Source organism: Fulmarus glacialis, unplaced genomic scaffold (assembly GCF_000690835.1).
Source record: "Fulmarus glacialis isolate BGI_N327 unplaced genomic scaffold, ASM69083v1 scaffold4880, whole genome shotgun sequence".
NCBI lineage: Eukaryota > Metazoa > Chordata > Aves > Procellariiformes > Procellariidae > Fulmarus > Fulmarus glacialis.
The window spans coordinates 1-27191 of NW_009185698.1; the positions used below are offsets into that span (position 1 = coordinate 1).

The following is a 27191-nucleotide window of genomic DNA, read 5'->3' on the forward strand; positions in this document are numbered from 1 at the left end:
TTTTTTTTTTTTTTTTTTTAAGTTAATAGCATCAAATGCTCATATCTTACAGCATGTCCAGTACACTTGGCAGAGCAGTTAGTTGATCTAAAGACATCTTCAGCATAAACACATTCTCCATTGCTGCACACCTGAAATGTACAGGGCAAATGTTACCAAAGTGATTTATGGCTTTCAGAACATGCAGAGCTTGCACACTATTGTGTAAAGTGATGAAGAGTAAAAGGAGGCATAGAAACAGGTCTGCAAATCATTTAAACCTACATTAGGAGTTTGATATGTGGATATAATTTGTCATTTGACCTTTGGGTATTTTATAGCAAAGGGGAGTGACAAAGATATACAGACATCACTGCTTTCCACTCCTCTTCAATCCTTCATCCTCCCTGCCGCCCCCCCCTCAAGTAGAAATATATAGCAAAGAAATTGGACATAGCACTCAGTGATGCCTAACACATCCATTATGGAAATAATTAAAAATAGTAATATATGTGTGATCTTTTAACCCTTCATACAAAGGTATGTTTCTGCTGCCACGTATATTTGCGTCACTGAAAAATAATAAGACAACAGTCAAGCATAAGGAAATCGGAACGATAGCAGTTCCTGTTTGCTTTGCTACTGATTCGCAATAGATGTAAGGCAGAAGGTATGGCATCTCAGATCAGCAGAAGTTTAGTGTCCACTTCAGTCTTCCCTGTAATCTTTCTTGTCTGGTAAAAGAGCTAACGATATAAGCAAGACTGAAAGAGCAGAAAAAATAAGGAGAAAAGCTTTTCTCTACTAACCATCCCATTCCCGCACTTTGTTCCATCAAGAATCATCCCGTGGTCTGCTTCTCCATTTCTAGGAAAACTTGCTTTGCAGGACTCAAAAGTCACCAGGCTTCCGTCCCGAGGCATCTCTTTCCCCCCAGTACAGAACAACTTTCCGCACATTATATCTCTGGAAGGAGAACAAGAGCTGCTAGAACAACGACATGGCACAGCAAAAGTATCTGAGCTGGTCTCTTCTCCAATTTGAATTTTTTGTGTCCATACAGGAACTCAAAAGAAATAGCTGCAGAAAGGAATTTTGGTTTGTGGTGTTTTCAGGTCGGTTTGTCAGTAGAAGGTGGCAGGTTCTTAATTCCTCTTGAGCTTATTAGGGAGCCCACAGTAATTTGCAGAAATGAGTATTTAACTGACCTGTGCTCAAATTCTGAGGTTCACCTGAGGTTCAAGTTCCCTGTTCAAAAATCCCTTCCCTGTACTTACCTGCCCATGCGTGCACACACACGCAGTCATCCTCACAAGTAGGCTTGCACATATATATATGTACACACTTGCTTTTTCTCAGGCTGATCTCATGATTTGGAAACTAGTTTTCTCAGAATTGTCATTACCACAATATTCAAACTGAACAGAAAGAAGGGACACATGGACAAATGTGCTGTCTAAAATAGTGTGCTCTTTGCTTCTGTCTCTTAGTTTGAATAGGAATGATCTCTCTTCCCAAATCCCAGCAAATTCTGTAACACAGTGCTTACTTTTTTTCACACGGGACGTGACTACCTTTTTCTTTTCTGCAGTATCCGTAATATACCCCTTTCTCGTTCATCCGGTAACAGGAAGCTGCACCTTCAGTAGCCTCTGTGAAAGAGGAGAACGTAATGGGATTAGTTTAGGTTCTCTGCCTGTGAAAACTAATAATATTCAATTTCCTTTACCTGTTTAGAAACTGGCCTTTCCCAGTGAAGTTACCCATGGGCCTAAATGACTCTGGCACTTCACGCATTAATTCTGCAATGTCGCTGTGTACACACAGCAGAACCTATCCTGTGTGTTCTCTCTCTATCCAGTACAAACCAATAGACCTTGCCTAAGAGAAGGGGCATAATCAGAACTGGAGATGGTTTAGGACTGGGAAGAGGGTAAGCCACCACGCACCTTCAGAAACATAAAGGCATGCTAAATTTGGACATTAATTTGAAATACAAACATTTCCTCTTCCTATCAAGCAAAGAATACTCACTCAGCTCCATTCCAAAGTTATCTTAAAAGCATTGTGCAAAAGAGGAATACACTTACCACTTCCCATTTCTCTAGAAATACGTTGCATTGTATGCTCCAAGATTCAGCTCACATGATTATAATCACTTACAGTGTTAAATGTAAGAATAATAATTAAGTGTATGCTACAAATTAGAACTCATATATATAGACATGCTGTTCCTGATTTACAAAAGGTCTTTGATGATTTGCTAGCAGACAAAGCCTACCTCTCTCTCCTTTGACTTAGGCAACTTGATTTTTTCAATGGCAACTTGTACTCACGTGGTCCGAAAGCAGCTTTGCATTGGTTTTCTCGGGTGGGACAGTTTCCCATGTAGCAATAGCCTTTGCCGTAGTTGCAGGGATATCCGTTCACACGGAATCGATCCGGTGGGCAATTTGCAGAAAAGCCGGTGCACATCTCAGCCAAGTCACAGTCATGCTTAACTGCTCGGCAAATAGCTCCTGATTTTTTATACTGAAGTGGGGGGGAAAGCAGTGCCACAGTTAACACATCACTCTTCCATGCCATTTAAAAATCACACTGAACTAGAGGGCTAAAATTAGGGGAGACAAATCTCATCCTCACTGTACAAGTTGCACGAGGGGCCAGATCTGTATCTAATGTAAAGTTGGTTATGTCAATTGACAAGATTTTTGCCTGGTCGTGCCTCAGCTTTTCTTTCCAGGAGAAAATGGGTAATCAAAATGCTCATTTCTCCAGGATGTTGAAAGATTGAGTGAATTGATAGTCGAGGTATAGTTTGGGATGGACAAAGTGTGCGTGTCACTACAGTGCTATGTCAGTAATTACAAGTAAAAAGGATTGGCTCTTTTGAAAGGTATATTACTGCTTTCTCACGGGCAAAAAAAAAAAAATACCCCGAAAAATATGAGAAGCTAGAGATTAAAAGGAGTCTTACTTGGCAGTTTTCACAGCACTCTCCGTGTGCACACGTGGAACCTGCCGTCAGTTTGCACGTCTCGGGCTCGCAGCAGTCATTCGTGCACTCCTGTGACAGAATCAGCGATCAGAGCTCTGGTACACTGCTTCAGGGTTTGGTCCCCTCTGTACTGTGTTCTCAACGAACCATCCTGTACTTGGCTATCGAGGGAGGGAAGGATATCTTAGACCTGCGCTTTGCTTCTCTGAAAACCATTTTCACTAGAAGCCATGCCAGCCGTGGTGGGTGAGCGCATAAAGAATGCAAAGTGTGTTTGATTATGAAAGTGCTGACATAAGTTGTGCAGGGAACTTGCTTATTTCTGCTAAGATGGTTTCGTATGTATGGCTTTTCCCCGACCTCAGTTCCTCTGTCAACACAGCATGACAAACCGTGCAGTCGTCTTTCCCACCATTTGGCATGTGCTTTATAGGGGTGACTACATTGCAGATCAGCAATTTGATGACCACAGTTTCTACAGAAATATTTCAGCTAGCTTTGAACTGGCCACCTCAGAAACTAACAGAAACCAGCTATTGTACAGCCTGAATAAAACTCTTTGCCTCTTCCAAGTATTATTTTATTCCCGGTTAGGCAGATACCTCAGCAGTACCACAGTCGCATTCCTCTCCTTTTTCCACAAAGCCATTTCCACAGGATGGAGGTGCTATGATGCTGTTTATATCTGGGATGTTTGTTAAGCATTTTGGCATGTCACTCAACATGTATTTCTCGAAACTTTGGAGGCTGCAAGAGCTGAATTTCTTGGGGATGATAGAACTATATTGAGAAAGCAGGATGATTTGCATTAGAATCGGCATAGGCAAGGAGAAGCGATACCCTTTACAAGAGAAATGAAGAAAGTGACCATCCCTCAAACTATTGGGTGCAATCATTTTTCCGGATCTGTATATTAATAAATACAATGGCTGTCTCCTACTTATAGCAGAAAAAAAAAGTGGAAACAAACAGATCAGAAAAAATTAATGTACGAAATGTAAACACTGCATAAAATAAATCCCACATTTCAAAGGTTTAAGCCTGGTCTACATAATTTGTGCCTGGATGCTTCAGGCATTAGGAGTTTTCCACTGGGCTGTTCAGCAGAGGCTCAGGGTGTTCAACTACGGATGAAAATGGAACTAAATTCCTATCTAATGGGTGTTTATTGAAGGTGCAAGCACTTTGTGCTGTTTTCACAGGAGACATCTTCAGGGTAGAGAACAAAAATATACTTTAGGTAAATCTTGGGGAAGCTTTGTCATCTGAGATACCACAGCAGTTTCATGCTGTCATCATTGTAAGGAAGAAATTATTTATGGTTTAATGGCCCCCACCACACATGTAAAGCTAATGTTATCCGAAAGTGACTAAAGGGGTTTTTTGGTTTGGTTTGGGTTTTTTTTGGGGGGTCACGGGCGAGGTATCCCCCTGGCAATATCTTACAAGGGCCTGGAATTTCTTCGTTTTTCCTCTTCTTTTTGTATAATTTGAATGGAATAATCTCAGAGAACAAAAGTAATTACTGCTCCATTTTGGAAACTGGTAACTTACTCGAAGCCCATCCTTAACTGCCCCGTGCATTAACGCCCTGGCCTTTTTATCCAAACTCCTACCTGACAGTATCTGTCATGATACAAACTTTAGCACTACATGTGCAGGCTTCGGTGTCATGACTCATGCCAAGGTTGTGTCCCATCTCATGTGCCATGGTAGCTGCAACTGCAATTTCGTTTCTATTATGATCCTGTAGAGATAAGAACAGGCTATTATTTCTATGAGTATTTTAGAACAAGTAGGAAGATCAGAGAAGCCCTGTGGCTAAGAAATAGGACAATTTTTCTTCAGGTGAAATTATCTTCACTGCTACATAAGGATTGATATGTTGTTCAATCCATGCATGCATCTATTCCACAGTTTATGCTGGATTATATTATAATAGCAATAAGATGATACCACTAATGAACATGAGTAAATTGGTATAATTAGTTTTTAAATAAACATGAGGAAGTTAGGCTGCCAAGTAACAACTGAGTGTTAAGGGGAACTGAACATCTGAAACTCTTAATCCTCTCTCTGGATAGCTGTCTCTGTGCTTAGGGTAATTACGTGGGTGCGATATAATTATTACTCATTTCACCAAGGTAACTATTGTGTACAGTGTTGTGCATGCAGAGAAAGGAAAGGCAGATGCTGTGCTCCATCTTCGCTCTTAGGTTGGTGTTTTGTGCTGCTTGGTGGGAGGGAGGAAGGGAAAAGTCCTGCTCTTTTGAGTGAGATCCAGATGTATGAACAGCAGGTGGTAGTGGAAATGCATAAAGCACAAGACACAGCGTACTGGTCATGCTCTTCCAGCACGGCATTGCAAATCATGTTGCTACAAAATGCATCCCCGCAACTTGAAAAGCATTCTGGTTTTATGATCATCCTAGGATTTCCTTATGGTGTGGGAAAGCTGGAATTTCATGTGGGTTATTCCTCTTACCAACAAGCCCAGCCTCTGAAGCTGGGTGCAGCAGTTGAGTTCCCAGTGTTGTTGGTAAAGTTTTGGATCTGTGTTGCTGTGTAGGCTGAAGTTTAAGTACAGTAGTTTAGGCAGCTGTAATTAAGTGGCTAAACTGATGATCTGCATTATGACAGTCGGAACCAATTCCCTGTTCAAAACGGGAAACCTTAAGGTAGAGGCACAAAATCACTTATTTCTTTCCTTTGACTCTGTTGGGGCCTGGTATTCCAAATACAGGTGTCAAATGTCGGCATTTAAGTAACACAGATGTCGTGCTTTGCATGTGCTTTCTTTACCCTCTGCACTTCATTTAAAGTTAAATCTCTGACTGTGAATTTCTACAGTCTCATACAATGATGTTATGAACCAGACAGAGAACTGAAAGTGTCCTAAACTGAAAGTGTCATACACCCTATAATTTTCATAAACGTACTTTGCTGGTTGAGTAAAAAACATAGAAAAGCCTTTAAAAAATAAAATAAAAATAAATCAGACCTGAATAATACCTGCAGAATATAGATCACTGCATATGGATTTTAGAAAGGCTAATCCAATCGTTGTCCCCTCAAAGTCATAGCCTCTGTAAGGAAGAAGAAAGGCAGAGTGAAATGCAATGATGTGACCGGGAAGCAGATCTAAAGTCCAGTCTGCTTTCTTAACCAGGCTGAAGGCTTTAAGCATATACTTATTTCCAGCTCTGGTTTGCATCCCTGATTTAATACAATATTTGAGGACATGCTTAAGATCACAGCAAATCAGAAAACAATTGAATACGCTTTTAATTTTAAATTTTTACTTAAATTACATTGCTGTTCATCAGACTTAAAGTATCTGTTTGAGCGTAAAGAGCTTGATGAAGTGCTCTAAATGTAGCAAAGTGCTTGGATGAATCAGGGCCATTGAACATGAGCCAGAATAGCGAAGTGAGTGCTGGTTTAGTTTGGCAACCTGCATTTCCCAGCCATTAAACTTCATGTCATGGCTCCTTAGGTGTTAGACTGTGCTGCAGTCTTCAGGACACTCAGCTGTGGCCAGAGCAGGTAAAAGGAGAGACTGAGATGTAGCAAAAGTCCACATTGCCTGTTTTTGCAGGGATTCAGGTAGAGACATTAGATACTATGTCCTAGCTAGTAGTCGTGCTCCATGAAGAAAATAAAAGCAAGAAACAAGAGCATGCATTTATCTTTTTGTCCTAGAATTAGTACAATCTGGTATTGGAAAGCATGAAATCTGGTTCAGTATAGACAGTGTCTCTGATGGGTTGGTGACCAATTCTTAAAGAACAAATTCCTTTAGCGTACTTGGAAATGCAAATAGGAAACAGAACGATACACACGTGATTAGCTGAGCATTGTCATTTCTTTTCCTCTTTAATAAATCTGATAGACGCCACTTTGCGAAACTGTCCAGAGTGAATCCTGCAGCACGACTCAGGAGGCATTTATCACCATCTGTCCAGATTTCTAGGCCAATTAAAGCCACATAGATATTTATGGCCTTGTAAACCTGCAGCAGAGAAACAGTGTTGCTGTAAAAATGAAGTACGTTATGAAGACTTCTGAAACAAACACTTATCCTGGGAATTGGTTCACTTTTGTCACTTGCAATATAGTCCACTCCAGACCTAATTTAAGCTTTTCTGCACTTTGAAGTTGCAACAAAAAATTAAAAAGACAAAACAAAACATGAAATCTCATTTCCCCCCACATTTAAACCAACTATAGAAATGGTTTTAAAATACTGGAAAATTCCAGCAATATTTTGGAAGAAATTTGATTTGCAAAAGAAATCAAGAATCGAAAATCAGTTCATTCTTTTTGAAGGTTTTCAATCATTCACTTGAACAGCTGTTAAGAAAATACGGTATAAATCTTTCTTTAACAATAATTGAGTTTATAGAAATCTCATATCTGAGGACAAAGAACAGCAAAATGTGGACAGATGTGCTAAATTTGTTTCATAAATTACAATGAAGTTCAATTTTCATTCTTTCCTACATGCATTAATGAAAATTCATGATGTTTGCAAAAGAAAAAAAACCAAACTTCTATTTCAATTTCACTTAGCTTTATTTACTCTTACCGTGTTGATGTAATTGACTATTCCAAATATTCTTTGTCTTACAGTTTTCACATCTTCCTCATACTTTTTATACTAAAAAAGTAAATATAGTATGTTAGGAAAAGGAGAGAAAAAAAGTGATTTATCAGAAAACAAATATCCCACAGAAGATTGCATCGCAAACCACACCATACCTGGTCTACTTATTATTATCTTTTCAATGTAGTATTTTATCAGACAATCAGGCCCTTTTAAAATGTGTATCTATGTGTAGGGTGCAGAAGAAGACAGGCACTGTGCGGTGTTTTCTGAATTCTCATCATCTACAGGGGGGATTTTCAAAATAACTTGACATTAGGAAATCCTATTCCTAGCCAAAGTCAGTGGTAAAAGATAGCGTAGCACTGTAATTGTGGTAGGAGCCCAGGGAAATGAGTAGTACCTACTTTGGAAAGCTCACCTCTAGCTGGTCAAATGAGAAAAAATCATTCCAGTACTCACCAAAGTGTTGTCTGCAACTATGTAAACTTCCAGATATTTTTTTGCTTTCAGGTATGCCTTCATCTAAAGAGAAGATACATTTAAATGACTTCTAAGGCCTGTTTCAGGCTCAACTTTTGCAATGTCAAACCATTACGAGGGTGTTTCTGTAGCCAAGTCATTTAGAATGGGACTGCCTTGTCTTAAAATGATGGAAGGTAGAGTAGATATTAAAATAATTATTAAAGTGATGAATGGTAGGCTAGATATTAAAATGATTATTAAAATGAGGAACGGTAGGCTAGATATTAAAAAGTATTTAGATGTTTAAAGATGCACATGGGCATCTATTAGTACATGCAAGACAGCTTAACTCAGGTGGTGACTCTGAAATTTCAGATCTGTGAGATTTTGCACTAGTTTTTAAGATCTGATTATGTGTCGCTGTTTGCAGTTGCTTCTTCTCTGGAGGTGCCACCAGGCAAAGTGGGACTTTATATGCTACTCATTGAGTTTTCCTATGGCCTCCATTTCTTTTCTGACGTGTACTTACTGGACTGTTGTTTAAGTATGTACTTACTTCTGGACTGTTGCTGGATTTGAAGATGTCATTGATGGGGTCACTTGAATCAGCTTCCCAGGTATTATTGATTACACCACAGGTTTTTATGGACTTTTGTTCGAGTTTCTCATACTTATAGACTGCATGTTTGTCTCTATCTGAAGTTCCCAAGGGTTCAATAAGATACTTCTGACCACGGGTCTCAAAATATCCTCTAAGAAAATTAGAGTTAGATTGTGAGTGTGATCTTTTGAATCCGCAGGACTGAGTCAAGATAGCAACATTATCTCCAACAGCATTTAGCCCAAGCGTACGGACCATTGCACACTGATGCAATGGAATAGTTTGTCAGCATGCAGGCAGAGTGTACAACAATTTAAAGGCAGAAATCAAAGCTGCTGAGTCAATTGGAAGATCTGGCTGGTTGGTGAGGTCTCTGAGTAGGAGACTGTCAGTCAAAAAGAAACTGGTTTAGGAGTTAATTAGATTTAAATTTTGGGGTTTTGTGCTGACAGAGGTGATTGAAAAGTGAATTTCAGTTCAGTGGGGAATTCAAAGATATGTTTTCATCTTTAATTGAGATGAAAAGCTTAAACATTGAAAGGAATTAAGAGTTTTGAATCATTTCGAGCAGCGAATGTCAAAATAAGCATTCTGTGTTAACATGTAAACTCAAAAGCTGTGCAAGAAGTGTTCACAAAGACAGTCTGGGTTTTGGCAAAACACCACAAGCCGCTGGGAAAACATTCTGCTGCAGCTTCTCAGACTTAACAGCCACCCTCTTGCCATTTTATGTTATGCCACCGTGTCTTCAGCGACCGCAAATGAGCAGATTCTTTTAACTGAGCTTTTCATGCAGCATCTTGAACTTTCTGACCTTGTAACTGCTGTAGCACTGAAAATAATGTAGCCTTCTCCTGAAGTGTCGGTGGAGCTTCTACAACTTAGAAGCATCAACCCTAAACATTTACTGTAAGCACCACCAAATGCTGTGATTTACAGCCTGATCTAATATGGAATTAGTCATATAAATTTATTGATATAGTTGTTCCTTGAGCTTCCAGTTTATAAACTCTGTAACTGAAGTAGAAAGGTAGCTTTTTTTCTCCTTTCTTTCCCCCTTTTTTTTTGTAAACTAGTTTTCTTGTAAGCATGAATAAAAGATAACACCGCTTATTTACATCCTGAGTCTATTTAAATTGGAAAATTTATCCTCAAAGAGTATGCATGTTCTGCCATTGGTACCCTTTGGGAACCAAACCTCTGTCTTACCTTAAACCTGTGCAAGCGCTGATGCTTGCTATGGAATCAGCATCATTCTGAATGTAACCTTCATAATAACAGTGATCCTGTTTAGAAAGGAAAAATACATTGTCAAATTTGGCCATATCTCACTGACTGCAAGGAATTGACCTAGATCCAGTGATTTCAGGGGACATAGCTACATTTCTGGCTACAGGTTACAACAAACTATGCTGTCTGAGGAAATCTCCCATTAGAGGAGATTCTTAAAATGGAAGAAGCTGGTGACCATTTCCATGTTTGCTGTGGTACTGTTACTGTTATCCTTCAACACAGAGCGACCCAGATTGTGACAAATCCAGTCGTGGTGGGCTCTGGTCAATACGCAACAGTACATGAAAAGAAGAATATGCATATTCACTGCTCAAAATTAATCGTATACTGATGTGCTTTGCTGAATTAAGGTCCATACCGAATTTTTTATTGTGGCCAAATTTCAGGGAAACACCCTTTAATATTAACCCAACAATTAAATGCTTTAACTTCAACGAGATTTAAATGCATGTATTATATTCAAACATATGATTAGGGGAAAAATTTCCATGACTTAATTGACTTAAGGATCTGAGGTCTAATGAACACTTCTGTGTTCAAAGAGACTTCAAAGTCACTGAGGTATTGTGGAAAATTTTACCCATAGCATTTTCCTTAACAGATTTCTTGAGAGCCCTGTAACAGTATTGAAACCTGCATGCATTGTGCCTTTTTTTTTTAATGGATGTTTGGTTTCACTTTACCATTTATTTGTCTTCCTTCCATCACAACGTGCCAACTTTCTTACAGTGAAAAAGATACCAACAAAGTGAAAATTACTAGAGAAAAGTGGAGACTTGCTCTCCATCCTTTGAGGATACAAGAGAAACAACTCCTGAGATCATACAAAGTATCCACAATGTAGAAATTCCTTATTCAGTAAGCTGCACAGGTAGGCCTGTTTGAGATTGTCTTTAACCAGGCATAGGTGCTATTTGATTTTCACAGGATCCATTCAGAGAGTGAAAGTAATTGGAGCAATCAGAAGTGGCATCTTTTTCTACAAAAAAACCAACCCAGAATTCTTAATGCACGTTTATTTCACTCACGATCCTCCTGTTCCTGCTAATCACTCCATGATAAAAAATATTAGGCTTTGTAGTCCAAATTACATGTGTTAAAACACATAGCATGATACGGGACAAAAAGCTTCAGGTGAGAGCATTGTTGAAGATAAGACCCATGAGTACACAGTTAATTAAAAAATAACTTCTACAGTGACTTCCTTTGTGTCTGGATCTGAAGAACTGATTTGTCATGGCTCAGAGAAACCACCTGGGGTGACCTGGAATGCATTTGCTGTGAGCGTGGGTGGTAATGCGAGCCAGTGAAGGAAATGCGTCCTTATCTGAATCTATGATCTCACTGAGATTAGGGTGTAAAAGCAAGTCAGGGGGTTTCGCAGAATGAGCAAAGTCAGGAGGGCAAAGTCAGGCCGTAAAAGGCAGTGGAATGGCCCTGGCTCCACTCCCTTTCCTGACAACAGAGGGAGATCCAGCTCAGGTAATGTGTTCACCAGCCACTAAGGTGAAAAGTGGTCGTCTTTTTGAAAGACAAACTGTGTGTCTGATTCTCAACAGGCATAAATCAGTGTAGCTCTGCCAAAGTCAGGAGTCACATCTTCCCTGTCCCTTCAGAGGCACCCTAAATTACAGTGCTTAGAACCTTGATTTAAAACCTTTTCTTTCTGTCTGATATGTGCTATTACTTCATGGAGCCATGAATCTTGTACGGACCTCCTCAAGGCTGCAAGTATGAGGGAAGGAAACCTTTTTTTATTACCTTGATCTGGGGACTTCTTGTTATTTGTCGACCGTCATCAGAATAAACTGTTTCAGTATAGTCTCTAGCTAATAGGTGCCTGCAAAGAGTCAAGTGCAATTATTATTCAAAATAAATTGTAGTCATCTAGAAATGAGGCAATTACATAACACGCAAAGCATGTAGGGAATTCAGATGATTACTCGGGCTATTATTAGTATCGAAAAACTAGAAGCTGCTGGGTGGGGAATTCTGCCTGTTTGTAATCCTTACTCAAACAAAGGGACATTTCTAAAATAAGAAAGCAATTAAAGTCTACTTATTTCATTGGTATAAGCTAATCTCTTAGTAGATCTGAAAGTAAATGTATAATTATATATGCAGTATTGATCCTTTTTTTGGCCTCCAATTTGTGTAGTCATTTCCACCACTCCGCAGTGTGTGTGAAATGGAACCGTTCTGTTCTCTTCCCAGTTCACCCCCATTGATTATTAATAGCAAAGATCTAGGTCAATGGAAAAGCTGCCTCATCTGTTTCACGTGTGCCCGTGCATGCATGTTTGTGTACATGTGCACACACTCAGAGATTCTGTGCGGAGATCACACTAACATACATTTGTCCAGTTCTTTTGCTCACAGCTTTTTTATAACTGTGCTAGTGCAAGTTCTCATCGTCGTAATCATTCTATGTGAACTTGATTTTTCTTTTCTGTCTACATAAAACTCTATTTTTGGACACATACGTGTTCCTGAACCTTCAGGGGAGGACATCATGGCTATGGAATAAATTACTGTGTTTCTTCCACCACTTGGAAAGGTGCCTTTGGGTTTCTTATTAGCTTACACATTTGTGATTTGCTGTGGAAGGCCAGATCCTGCAAGGCTGTATGCACTCGGGCTCCTGTGCAGCAGAGCACTAAGCAGATGCTTAACTTTAAGCCAGGGCTGTAGTCTTACTAAAGCTAGCAGCAAAACAAGTCTACATTCACTTCTGTTTGGGCAACTACCCCAAACTGCCACAATCCCATTTCTTTTTAGAGAGTGGGATTTAGTACAATATAATTTCCCTTCCCTTCCTCCAAATATTTAGATTAGATTAAAACAGGGGCAAACAGTTAATTATAGTCTATATTTAACATGAACTGATTATAGTACTACTGTATTTACACAGCCATTAGAAAAGTACCTATTAAAGGAGACTTGTTTGGTCCCATGTTAAATATTATGGTGGGGCCAGCAAGCATAAAATCACAACTGTGCTTTATTTTGTGTTGCTCTCTACAATTTTGGACTTTTCTTTGTATGCTTTGTTCTGTAACAAAGCCCGCTGCTTCTCTATACCCTCTACATGGCCTGTTTAAATGCTGTTAATCTCTTCAGTCAAGGAGGTAAGCATTCCTGGCTTTCAATTTCCATAAAGCATGTTGTCAGTGCCACTATGTGTTAGACTACTCAAAGTCCAACAGCAGTAGTATTAAGGTAGGGAGTGCTGCAACCCGAATTATTAAGGATTATTGCATTTCGTATTACTATTTTGCATTTTTGAAAAGCATGCAGAGCCAAGACAGATAGCCCCATTTCATGGATATTTCTCTTGTTCTCTGTGGTTTCTACCAGCATAGAACAAATAGATATAACCCATAGACTATCTATGGACACAGAAAACTTGTGAAATAGTATGAAAACAGTAAACATACAGTGGATTTAGCCATTTAGGAAATAAATGGGAGAACAGAGTTAGCAGTGTAGGCAAGTCATTCCATCGTGGTAGTGTCATATGCCTGTGTAGTTATTTCACATTACCAAGATAGTGATATGATGCTTTCTCTCCCCTCTTCTTCTTTCATTGGAGCTGAAAGGTCATATTTACCAAAATACATTTGTCTTACAGGAGCCTAAGTCCTGTGTCTTTGTATCCTGAATGCCCTACAGAGCCATTTACAGTGAGGAGTAATGCTCAAGGAAAAAGTTGAACTGAACCTACTTATTTTTTTGTAGGTGCAGTGTGACTTCCTCTCCATTGGCTTTGATTCCATACTCCATTGTGTCATCGTATTTTGTCTGTAAACAGATTTAAGTGTTAGAATATGGACTGTTACAATTTCTGGCCTCACTATGAACTGGCTGTTACTGAGTTGCCAACTGCATTCTTTTCCTCCTCTTCCCACCAAAAATAAGTATTCTGGCAGTTATAGAATAGGCAGGAGGTCACTCTGTTTCCTATTTTTTAATTAGAGGAACAAATTTAACTTTGCAAATATATTTCTACAATCATAAGCACATACCCTGCGTATTTGGGAAAGTGCTGAAGCGGATGCTTAAATTCAGACATTTTCATAACTCTGTTGAAGTATGTAAGAGCATGCTTAGTTTTAAGCATTTGATTTAATTTACTTCAAATTAAATGTCCGTAGGTTATTCAAAATTTGAGTAGCATCAAAACCTACATCTTTGCAGAGATACAAGTACAGAAGACCCACTGATGGTGTACAGGTACTTCACTGCATACTGGGCACACCTCACAACCTGTCTTTACCAGACATGGGGTCACTCTTCCAGGTTTTCTCTTCCATTTCATTTTGCAAGATCGAGTGTCTGCGTCCAAATTCTCTTCCCCTTGAAAACCAAGGGTACTCTGACTCCAGAAAACCTTCCTCATCTCCCAGCAAAAAAAAAAAAGTTATCTCTTTTAATACCTCTTTGTTTCTTTCTACATCTCTTTTATGTACTGAGTGCAATTTCCTTGGATAAACTATTTCATATTGCTCAACTCCAGGTAATTTCTTGCTTGTGGTCCCTAGGAAGAAACAGATTTATATTTATGAAAACACAGTACTAGCTTATTAAACACCATATTTCAGGTCTGTCAAGACTGATTCGTTTGGGCTGTATAGTCATTCATCTGTTGCACCACTCGTTTCTCATGTATTCTCTGCACTGGCGCTGGCATGCGCTCATCTGGTCTGCTAAGCAGTCACCCCCTTATGTGACCTAACACGAGGTTTGTTACAGTTTGGATTTCAGATGAGTTGACATACCTGGCTATTTCCAGGTGTCAAAATATTTTATGCAATTCGCTTTGGATTTCTTTCCCCAGCACCAATCAGCGGTTTCGAGTACCAACATGCTAGACCAGCTATGCAAGGTGCAACCTTTGTCTTCACATTTTGCAGATGACATGAATTAAGTTATAGGGTTCTGTGAAATTAGTGATCTCCAAACCTTATCACACGATGGTATACAAGTTAAGACTGCCTCTAGATAAGCAAATAAATTCACACAATTCACCACAAACCTGGAACAAGCCTAGATTTCTGCTTTAGAAAGCTTTTCAGCTGGTCTTCTCACATAAATACTTGTGACAGTACTTTAATAGACACACTCTTACCTATTGAATCAGATTGAGGGTGGTTACATACTTGTGACAGCAGAAGGACTGAACAAGGCTAGGTAAAATAATAGGAGATAGGCAGTAGTGTAGGAAAATCTTGAAGGTGGTAAGGAATCCAGATGATTCCTTAACTTGCATAACCCTTTTTGCTGGTCGTACTTGTGTGTCTGCAGTGACTGTAAAGAACTTGTTGAGGAAATACAGTGCTGATGAAAAGTGTTTCTTTTTGTTTTCTGCTTCTGAGCCTGAGTGAATATTGGCAAAAGTTAATTTGTGACATGACTTGCAGGGGTGGTCAGCACACGTTGCATCATTTGAAGTTAATAATAGCAGCTGGTGTACGGCATTTGGGAAAACAGGGTCATACAAGGGATGTGTTAGTTTCCAACAAGGCAACAGCAGGTTTTATATGCCCCCTAAGCACTTTAATCTCCTACAAAAGGTCATTTCATCTGAATTGGCAAATTCTTGAGGGCTCAGTACCAAGCACAAGAGCCTGTATTTGAAAAAAAAACCAAACCACAAACAACAAAGGGAGAGTGCAACTCCCATTTTAATTGTCTGCCTCAAGGCCAGATTTTTACAAGAGTGGGGCATCCAATTACTGTAATTTTCTATATCTGGACCAACAGAGCACATCCTCATGCAAATTGTTCCAGTAAAATAAACAGATTAATTCTTCATAACTGGTTTATTTGATTAAACCCTTTCCAAAAATAATTGCAGAATAAACTTGGTTGCATCTTGACAAAGCTGAGTGCTGCAGAGAAAGGCATGATGGTATAATGGTAATAAGTCCTAAGAAGTTATCACAGATCAGCTGAGCCATTACACAGTACACAGTAACTGTCCATGCAGATGCTGTTAGCAAATACCAAGTGCAAGTTTGTTACTGTAATTTACAATGATATTTTATATTTTATTTTAAGCAACTAATTATGTTTACTTCTAAAAAATGTTTTGCTTTGCAGATTTAGTCTTTCCATAAGCTTAAAGTACGTTCTTACATAATGATCACAGTAATATTTCAGGCCTCTCGGAACAGAGTTCTGTGCTCCAATTTTATTTATCCACTCCCTGTTGCAGACTCTTTTTACAAGGCCAGCTGTAGCCCAGGTGGTTCAAGTTTAGGCTAGATTTGAATGGAGACTCAGAACTAAACTTATCCTTTTCCTGCAGTGTGATACAAACACGATTTCGAGGAAAACAGGTTAGTTTTGTTCTGGAACAAATAGTTTCTTAGAGATAGTTTTTTTAATCAACTCAGTATATTGTCTTTGTCTTGCTTCAGGCGTTGTCTTGAGTCAGTAGCTTTAAGGAGGAAAGAAGTTCTTTGGGCCTTGTACAACAGCTAGAAAAAGTGCTAATAAGGAACAAATAATTATGTACTTTTCCAAGAGCCTAAACCAGGAAGAAAAATCGTTAGTGAGGATTTCATTGACAATGAAGGTTTGGTTTTGTCAAGAAACAAAATATATAACACCTTAAGCAACTAAGTTCTGTGCAACTAATGAAATCATAAAGATACCTGCCTGAATACAAATTACATGTCTAATTACGCATAGAAAACCTGTGCATGCTTGTGCATGCCAAGCTCTGAAAAAATCTGTTCCCTGTTGACATGAATTGAAAGAAACAATGCATGTGGAAAAAAAAGTGTGGTCTGTTAAGGTTAAGTCATATGAATACTCATAACCTGAAGTATCACACAGATAATAAGGGTGCTAACTATTTTAATTCAGGTAATGTCATTAATGGAATTCAAATAAAAGTCTTTTCTTTTACAGCCAAAATGCTGTCAGTGTAATAAGTTGTCCCAATTGGATAAATTCTCTGCTCACTTGCAGGGGAAGTACTTACTTAATTGGCTCGCAAAACTAACTGGGTCTTTAGGCAATCTATGGCCAGTTTTCACAAAAGTGACTAATTTTCTAACTAGATAATTTTAGATAATCTCTTTGAACAGAAAGAGAAAAAAGCAAACATCCCTAACTTCAGCAATACCATTTTTCAATGGCTTTAATTCATTGTTCTTCAGTATTACCTACATGTTAATAATTAAAAATTCATAAAAGCTGTACATCCCCAGCAATCACTGATAAAGGATAAAAAAAAAGCCATACCTTGTTGGAGAAAATGTAGCAAAGCAACAGAAACAAGAAGTATGTTAGTCATCTCAGTTGCACTTGTCTAGCCGTGGTCTCCGTGGTCTGGGAAAGTTGGGTTCCCAGGCTGTCTCTGCTTTGAGCAGCTCTCTCTTGTGCAGTGAATGAGAGGGAGTTGTTCAGCTTTATTCTTGTTCCTATATGAGGAAGTGTTTACTAAAGGTGTTGCACAATTTTCGAGTCACAGTGTTACAGCAAGCGGAAGTTCCTGCTGGTTAGTTAATGTCACACGAATTGTGATATATTGATTACTTCTTTGAAATAAGTTCCCTAAAACTGTTCATCAGGAAAAATAGAAATACATAAATAAGGAGGGAGATTGGAGTGGTGCTAATGTTGTCTTTTTATAGTCTGGCTGGTAAAAAGCTACAATAGAAACAGTGGGTGCCACTAGTGGCTCAAGGAATGGGAAAGTTTTCAAGAGGTTTAAGATAAAACAGGTACTCACGGCTGGTGTTAAATACGTGTTTCAGTTCTTGCTGATTACCATTTAATTTGTACGAAAGGGAAGGGTTTAGAGCACCAGTAAAGGTACATGTAATTCTGTATCTGTGAATCATACCTAGAATATAAACACTGAGTAGGTCCTTTTCTGCTTCTTCCATCTATATTAGTAATGTTTGCTTGAGGTTCATGTGATAATGTCTAAATAAAAGGCGCTGCAGACAAATGAGCAATCAAGGTGTGATACCTGTCGAATAATACTCTAAAAGTCTATGCTAGAAGCTTATAACGCTGAGTTAGCTAGTTGTAATAAAATAGTACTTTGCACTTCTTGGTGCCACAGCTATCAATATAGAACCACTTTATAGGTGTTTAACTTCTCATGTGTTAGAATAGGTATTACAGAATACATAGAACTAGAATGGATCGTGCTGTATACTGCAGTATATGAATATAATTTTATATTAGCAATACACATTACACAGTAATATTCATGTATTACATTAATTTATAAATAAATAAATCTATCTATATACATCTACAGGAGAATTTTTACTGCCATAACTAAGTAACAAAAGTTTACACTTCTAATGTAAGTTTTATTGGATAACTATTTCTATCTTGTCTCAGGTATGCGTTGAAAAGTTCTGATTTTTTGAACATTGAAATCTGAAATTGTAAATACAAACCCCCTTAGATTTTGCTAAATCTCCAGACATTCTGGGACAGATTGGGAGCTGCCAACAAATGGGCTCTGAGCTTTCTTTAAGAATAGAATCGTACTAATTAAAAACAACTTATATGCAATGCTGATTGCAATAATCAACTTTGGTGTAGAATTGCTAATTTAATAGTAAAAATTAATTCTAAGATGAGCCTGATTATCTGTGTGTCTTTATTTTGTTTAGCCATTTACAGTGAGGCAAAGTGATTTTAAAATGGGTGTAAAATGCTGCTGAACAGAAGCAGGGGAGCTTCACGTCCCTTTGCATTGCTTTGCAGTGGTGTAGGTGATGGAGGCTGAGTGCAGAATAACTTCCTATCATCTCCTGAGAGAGCAGTGCACCCCAAGCATGTTGCTTTGGCTTCAGTTGCTCTGAGAGATGCTGGGCTGGTTGCACATACAAACCCTATGTGCAGCTTTTCTTGCCATTTAGCTGTTGGGTCTTCCTTCAGCATTTGCGTTTTATGAATCATTTATTCTGGTCTGTTGAAGAGTATGCGCTGCTTTGGCAGAAGCAGGACATTTTTACAGGGGATATGGAAGTGTAAAATACTCCTTCGCACGAGTAAATGTACACCAGGCACATTGTCTGGCCTCCAAGCCTGCTCCGAGATGTGCTGGTGTTCTTCATGAGTAATGTTGGGTTTGAATGGTCTCTGCAAGTGATTGAGAGCCCCTGGAGCAGGATTTAGTGGCAGGAAGAGGGCCTGAGAGAGGAAAAGGGCATCTGTCTGCTAGAGTCCTGGTAACTACCCTCAAACCTCTTTTCCACTGCAGGACTGGAACCGAGGAGTTGGGGTGAGCTGCAGCAACGTTATCATAACTTGGGTCAATATTAATCTCCTATCTGCTATTACAACAACACTGTTTTTAGCTAGCGCTGTGCCCTGACAAAGGACGTCTTTTTAGATGGTCCTTCCGACTCCCTGGTGTGCCTTGGGAGCTGAGCCTTCCCAGGACAGAGCTGCAACTCCCGGGACAGGAATGCTTTTTGGTAGCAACTTCTTTGGGACATTACAGCTTGAAGACAGAGTGAGCTTACTTTCTGTAAGAAAAGTCACATACCACACCAAACCATGTCGCCATCCCAAGTTATGAAAGAGCACTTCAGGCAAAGAATTCATGAAGCGTTGTTTGAGGGGTTTGGACATACCCCTGTCAAGGTGTTCATTTCAGTTGCAGCGAGCATGGGAGAGGAGCTGTGTAATTTGATTTATGTTGGTGTCTTTTTAGTTCTGTAACGATAAAGCTTAGTCTAAAAGGTAGGCAACTTAGTATTTTAAATGTTATGTGAATGGAAATAAGCCGTGCATTCTTGGACTACATCTTTGCCTTACAAAAATAATTAGGAAAAATAACTGTGAACAACTGGTTTTAAAAATGAGTGGCCGCTATCCAAGCATTTATCTCAGCTCATTCTCTCTGTGTGACGCACTTGAAAACCATGTACTGACCCCACCAATCTCCTAAGCTAATGTTCTTAATAAGCTGTGCTTTCGAACAGTATATAAAGGAGAGTTACTTTATGAATAGACACAACATCCCAACAAAGAGCTGGCATTAAGAAGGGAATGTGATGCGGTGAAGGTCTTGGGTAGACTTGAAAGGGAATTGGATGTAATTTCCTTTTGTGAGTTGAGAAGCATTTGATGTTTCGGCCCTTGCTTCAGCGATTCCGTAATAGTCTGTTTGTAGCTTCTTCCCCCGGAGGTGGTCAAAGAGGTATCTGCGAGGTCTCAGCTGACAGGAAAGCCATTTCTGACTTTGTGAAACCCCTTAACAATTGTGCAATGTCTAAGTGAGCAGTTTTCGTACTCATGGGGGGATAAAATTGGATGACAAGTTTGTCTCAACGTTTAATAACTAGAATATTGGTATTTTTAACTCAAGTGCTACCTGCTTAATTAAAAGAAGGAAGCAGAAAAGGATGAAATTCAGCCCTACACTGAGGGTCTGTGCAAATACTGCCCGTGTGAGATTAAACTGAGTATTAAAATTAAAATGATAGTTGTATGCTGGGGCACTAGACTGAGCTCAGGAAAAATCAGGGTTCTAATCACTTCTCTGCTTCTGCCTTGTCCTAAAGTTCACTTTGAACCAGGTTTGCAAAGGTATTAATGCACCTAACAGGAATTTTCATGAGTGTATAAACAACATAGGCATCTGTTTCCCGTGCACTTCCAATAGATATATGTTCAGCCACAACAGTCAGGACACCCATATAACTACTACAGACAGAGATAAGCAGTTGAGAGGTATAATTTTGTTCTTCCATGTATCTCCATTTGTCCTCTTCTGTTCTCCCCCATCTAACCCTGGGACGGCATCAGCAAACAGCTCAGCAGCTCTGCCTCTTAGCAGAGCGTCCACATCCTGTTCCTCCTGGGAGCACGTTCAGGGGAGGAATGTGGTATTTCACACGCAGCTGCCACCAGGCCAACTATGGGTCTATTGGTTCAGCTCAAATAGTAACCTGCCTTCCGCCTTCCTCCATTTTCTTTTTCCCAAGCTTTAACCCAAGCCAACCTGCAGGTTATTTTTCTCTGACATACAGACAAAACCCATGTGTCTTTTGCATCTGCATTCCAGCCCTACGCTCCTGTTTGCTTCCTCCGCCTATTCGCAGCTGCATTCCAGTCTCCCCACAACATGCCTCTCCGTGCCAGCCCCAGGCCCTTCCCCTCCATGTCCAGAGCTGATCCAAAACCCATTGAAGTCAACAGAAGACCTTCTATTGCCTTCCAGGGCCCTTGGATCAGATCTACAGTTCCTCTTTAAAACCTACTCTTTACATAAAACTTTTTCTTGTGCTTGCCTCTGTTGTTTCACACATTCCCAAAGTGAATTATCCTTCTTTTCCTCAGCTGCCAGTCTTCAATGTTTTGTCCTTCTTATTTTCTGGGTTTCTGCTGAAGGATATAATCAGATGGCTGCTTTAGGCCTATTCAGAGTGTTTGGAAAAGTTACCTCCCTTCTAGCTATTAGTTACCTGCTCCTCAGCTTATGTGCAGCACTTGGCTATGTTTGTATTGCCAGGGTTTAATATAAAGTAAAATGCTTTCACCTAAACTGTGATTGAAACGAACTTAGTGAGCACCAGCCAAGTTGTTTTTGGTGTGGCTCTAATCAGATCACAGGCTGTCATCTGATTCTGACTAATGAAACCTCATTACAAACTTTTCAATTTCTGTCACCCTTTTTGCCTTGGAGAAGATCATAGACATATACGGTATGTGACAAGTATGTTGCTTCCTTCTTTCCTTCCGTTTTCTTCAAAATACAGGACAAAAAATGATTACTTCATCTTCCTTCTGTATCCCTCTTTGTTAGTTGCATTTTGCTTAATTCTCCTGCACCAATGTCATGTAGTATATACAGTAGCAATTTGATGCAGATGGTACATAGTTAATTGAAGTTACAGGACCTTTCGATATATTTCTCAAGAAGCACTAAATTCTCATAACTTCTTAACATGATTTAAGGTGATTTTTTAAAGGTTAATGCTTCTCAGAAAACACATGCAACCCCGTTTCTGGCTGTGCCGCACGTTGTGCAATTGTGTGCACGTGTACAAGTTGTTTAACGTTCTCCATCTGTACAGCATGAGTGACAATGGAGATCATTGTGAATTAAGCACTGAGGTCTTAGTTCCTTTTTTTTAAGGTGTTGCTTATTGTTTGTACTTGTAGTACGTGAGGTCTTGCTCAGTTTTGCTAAGGCACAGGGGAATCCTGCATGCTACGATGTGGTATCTAGTACAGTTCTCTGCTGGCTGGCATCCACCCGGGGCTCTGCTTGCTGTGCACAAGGGCCAAGGGTGGCTCAATTCTTAGAGCTGGGTTTTAGGAGGGAGGAGGCACCACCCAAGGCTGTGGGTAGACCTACTAGGCTGTTAGAGCTGTGCAAGGCAATGTGTGTGCGTGACAAAGAATGGATCCACACCTTAGACCTCCATGAACTGAACCTCATCTCTGCCCATCCTTTCCCTCCGTCACCCCCGCATTGCCCATGGAAGATCTTGCACCTGCCTGCCCTGCCTGCTGTCCTGCCGGCTCTGCCACAATCAGGCCTTTCAGCTCAACTCCCTTCCCTCACGGGGAATTTGGAGAGAGCTGGCAAGACGTGCAGCTTTTTTCTGGCAAACAGGAAAGGGGAAGCAGAACTATTTTACCTGGATGACCTGTCATGGTGTCTCCAGTCTGATGGACTCCAATTGCTTCCCCCACACATAGAGTACATAGAGAACATTTTATTGAGTCATCTTACCTCTGCGCTTGAGGCAAGAACATGAACAAAGAAGCAACTGTCCAACCTCAGCAGCAGGAGATTTTTCCTGGCGTGGGAAACTCGATGTAGTTACTGACAAAAAGCTCCCAGTGTGGACAGAGCTATCCACCAGCCAAGCTGTGCCTTGGACCAGCAGAGTGAAGGTGCCTTCCACTTGAGTAAAACCTACAGGTACAAGTACGATTGTGTCTACATCGGGATGCCATGTCTAGCACAGCGGTGTCTTCTTCACCCCAATTAACATCCTTATGTGATACAGACTACATACTGTAAGGCTTTTATAGCAACTGCAGCTCCTCTGTCTGTAGCCTAAGACATCTTCTTGGCCCAGTCTACTGTCTCAAAAGATGTGTGGGGTTTGCTGTTCATTTTCAGTAGCTGCCTTTTGCTTTTTAAGGCCTTGATCCTATCACAGAACTCCCCCCAAAACACCTTTAGACTGCTCCGACCTCCAACGTGTAGATTTTGTATTCTCCTGATGGCTATGTCCTCAAAAGATATAAAGCAGGCAAAAATCAAACACATTAATGACCTCTCTGATATTATCCTGGTCTCCATGATCTCAGCAGCGTAACAGTGAGCAGTTAGAGGTGTACGCACTTCACATGCATTCATGGTAGCTGAAGCCACTTCCCAACCCACTTAATCCACAGAAAAAGAAGAGATGTGTGGAAATAAGTGCATGGCAGGTACTCTGCAGTAAACCCCATAGTCATGTTTTATTGCACAGTGGGAGACACCTTGACCTGCAGTGAACAAGCACCTTCTTTCACACTGAGATGAAAGCATGTGTGCAGAGGTAGCTGAGGAGGGGGTGAGCTGCAGGTTTACTCCGTGCTTTACCTTGTAATAACATAGTCATATGTGCCCGCTCTTAAGACCACTGAGAAGGGAGGCTAGTGGGAAGGAGCTGCCACCAGCTAAGTTGCATGCCATCTTCTGCTGACTTCCTCATGGAAATGCTTGCTGTGATGAATGTATTCCAAAGTGACATTTGCCTTTTGTTTCCTGTGTTAACCGCTTCCTCCTTTTGCTTCCAGCTACTTGTGAGTCTCAACCCAGGAGAACTACAACAGTGGCTTTCTGCTATTCCCTCACTTACCTCCGGAGCCTTTGGAAAGGCTCTCTGCTCAGAGGTGATCTCCACCCACAAGGGTGAGGAGACAATTCTCCCCACTCCCTCTCAGCTGCAGCCTTCTATACTTATCTGTGGCTTTACTAATCTTCTTTTAAGCCTGTCTCTAAAGCAATAGACACGGCTGTGAGTGGCTCCAGATATTCTTTGACGCTATTCTTTCAAGATCAAAGGGCCACTGAGCAGGTACAAATGCAGTTAAGACCCTCTTACACCTCCTCCTCATTAATAAGAATCAGACCTCAATAGTCTCGTAATAGCTTTTATATAATGCTTTTCATCAGTAGGTCTTAAAACACTTTGACAATAAGGTTAATATTTCCCCATCTTACAGGTAGGGAAACCTGAGATGTTCAAATTGGGTGGTTTGCTGCCAGTGTCCATCCAGTCTGATGGCAACCTTCTGGACCAGACGTGTATCTTTGGGATTGTATGAAATTGAGCTACAACTTCACAATGAGCTATCACACCTTGAGAGAGAATACAGACAGTATTTACACTCAGGGCAAGATGTTGGTCATCTTGTTTTTTCGTATTGTTTTGATGTAAGTAACTATAAGGAAAGCAAAAAAAAACCCACTGATGAGCTGCAGCATCTGTGGATACTTCGGCTACAGGGAATTGCAACACTTCAACATGTTTCATTACTTCTCATGTTGTCTTCATTAAACAGCCCTTGAAAGTGCTTATTTGGTATTGCTGACAACAGACAACCCCTAGTCAGTGTAATAGGGTAGATCAACGATTGAACTACACTGTTTCCTTAAAGATGGCTATCTGTTGTGCCTTCGCACTTATTCAAATAATCTCATTTTACTTATCTAAACTGCTCTGCATACTTCAGCTGCTCTCAGGCAGTACCTGAGCCTTTTCTTAGGTATGAGCATGTTAATGATGTATTTGAAATGCTGTACTATGTTGGGGATTTTTGGTCCCTTTGCATTTCTAGTGGGACGTGTGAAGGGTGTTGCTTCCAGTTCTGGTATTGAACGGTCAGATGTGCCTCTCTCAATGATACTTACACTGGGATGACTCCACTGGAGCCATAGCAAACTAGGGGGACCAGACAGCTGGGGACTGAAAACCATTGCTCCTCAGTGTATATACAGTACAAGCGGTGAGGACAGTGCCAGAAGCCCTCTGTGATATATGAAGATGCATCTTTCTTCTGAGAAGGGAGAACCACTTTTAACAATAACAAGATAGAAATTGTAAATGTCTCTGTTTACTGGGGCCTCATCCTGGTAGTGAGGCACAGAGTGCCTGCCAACTCAGATGGTGTTATGATGAGGCATAGCACATTTATTGCTTTCGCTAAAGTCTATATCCCTGGAGTCATGTGAATAGTTTGCAGTCTCAGCTTTCAGTTATTATTATTTTAATTAAAAAGAAAGCAGTTTTCTAGGTCTCGGGGATCTAGAGAAATACTTGAAAACATGAACCTGAGCAATGCAAAACTGAGAAAGCAAATAAAAAGAACTCCAAATGCATTATTATTTTTTTTTAATCTCCTGGTCTCTTTGTTATTTTTTTAGGCCTGGCTGATGGTTTTGAATGCTTGGAGTTGGCAGCCCTGAGTCCTGATCTGAGCCATTCCCTTTTCCGAAGAGGCTGCAAACCGTCAAAAGACAAAAGGTGAATTAAAGCATGTATTTAATCCTGCTTTACAGATGTAGTGCTTTGGAGAGTTTGGGACTAAGGATTCAAGGTCTCACAGGAAGTCTGTAGTGGCATAAAGAACTGATCTTCTAAGTCTCAGTCTTCTATGCAGCAAAGTAGCCTAGAGCCTCCACTAATGATGCTGTGTTGCTTCTGAGCAGCTCAGAGTAAGCTATTTCTAAAGTAAAAAAGAAAATAAAAAAAATTGCAAATAGTCCTTGAGTGGGTATAAATGAGCAGAGCTTCAGTGATTTGGTCATGGGGGGGTCAGTTCTAAAAGGGAGTTCCCGGACCCAAAATACAATTCCGAAAAAATGATCCCTGCCTGCCCGCTCCCCTCGTCTTGTGATCAGGAGCTCATTTTGTGTGGATCATGTTTCTCCTGCCACCCTCCACATGCCCTGTGAGAAGGACAGGCACTGAGCATAGAAGAGAAGGAACAAAGGCAAGGCCCAGTGTGGCTGTTTACTCGCTCCATGCACTATTGTCTTCGATCAGATAAGCCTGTGGCCATATGGTGGAACATTTGCAGATCCAAATCAGCCAGAAAAAAAATGAGATTACGAGACAAACACCAGACCTCTTGAGTTTCGTCTGTCCCAGGTATGTACCTGCCCTATCAAGTCATATGATAGGGAACTGGCTCTGATTCCCACGGAGAGAGTGCCTTCTAGTTTCATCCTGCTCTAAGGTGTGCCTCTTACTGCAGATATATTTTCCTGCATCAGGATTTTACCCACTAAGTAGGGCAAACTGGTGAGGGGGGGATAAAGGAATCAGGTATTTGGAAGAAAAACTGCATCTGCCATAGAGTGGGTAGGTTGTTGCTCTAAATCTGCCAAGATGTGAGATACAGGAGGGCTACAAAAGACAGGAGCCAACCCTGTGAATGACACTTTTGGTGGCTGGGGTCTGGCAAGTTGGCAGACTCTTGTGTTCGCTCTCCACAACCGCATCTCCAAACAGAGGCAACAGGTTAGTCCGTTGTCCTAACCTGTCCATACTCAGTGTGTAAACGTTAGCTAATTCAAAATTTACAGGCTTGCATTTATTTTTCTTTCTAAGCTGGAACATAGCCAGGCTTTAATTGATGTCATTCAGCCAAAACTTATTTACCACCTTTTCCTGGTTTCCGTGTGACTTTTGGCCTGTTTGAGTATTTTAATTGGAGGCAAAGCAAAGACTGCTTTAAAATTACATTTGTACGGGAGAAGTTTTTAACCATCCTGTTTAAAGAGTACATTTGCTGAGTGCCAACCCAAATGTACACAGGTACATTAAATAGAAAAGGTCCTTTCAAATTATTGCCTGCAAAAGGTAAAATTCTGAAAATTAAATTAAGTAAAACAAACTTCCAAATGCATTTAATTGAAAGTTAGTCAATTTTACAGCATACCATACGTTTATTAGCAGTTCAAAAATAGTCAGCTAATCCACACTTTCCTGTTATTGTTGCTGTTTTAATCCTCAGAAAACAATGAAAACTATTTTTAAAGAACAGACTTAGTAAAATATTTCATAGGGAAGATAGCAAACAGCAGTAATGTGCACAGCTTAGCACAGCTCACCAGCACTGTATGAAATATTTCGTATTCACAATGGTAGTAGTTCCAAGGTTAATGCTGATAGGTAGTTGCTATAGAGTGGCTCTTGTTGTCGTGGTCTTTCCTTGTGTTATTGCAGCTCTTGGCTTTGATTGACTTT

The 27191-nt window shown here is 40.2% G+C and overlaps 1 protein-coding gene across 1 annotated transcript; it reads right to left on the reverse strand.

Moving 5' to 3' along the window:
* Window positions 1-17: 17 nt before the first annotated feature.
* Window positions 18-17248, reverse strand: ADAM28 (ADAM metallopeptidase domain 28). Its single transcript, XM_009574055.1, has 17 exons — window positions 17197-17248; window positions 14379-14479; window positions 13667-13743; window positions 11704-11782; window positions 9859-9935; window positions 8605-8800; window positions 8046-8108; window positions 7566-7637; window positions 6820-6989; window positions 5979-6063; window positions 4594-4724; window positions 3580-3757; window positions 2957-3046; window positions 2316-2511; window positions 1529-1631; window positions 789-945; window positions 18-131 (listed from the first exon to the last, which is right to left on the reverse strand). The coding sequence occupies exons 1-17, from the start codon at window positions 17246-17248 to the stop codon at window positions 18-20; spliced, it is 1941 nt and encodes a 646-aa protein (XP_009572350.1).
* Between the last annotated feature and the right edge of the window lie 9943 nt (window positions 17249-27191).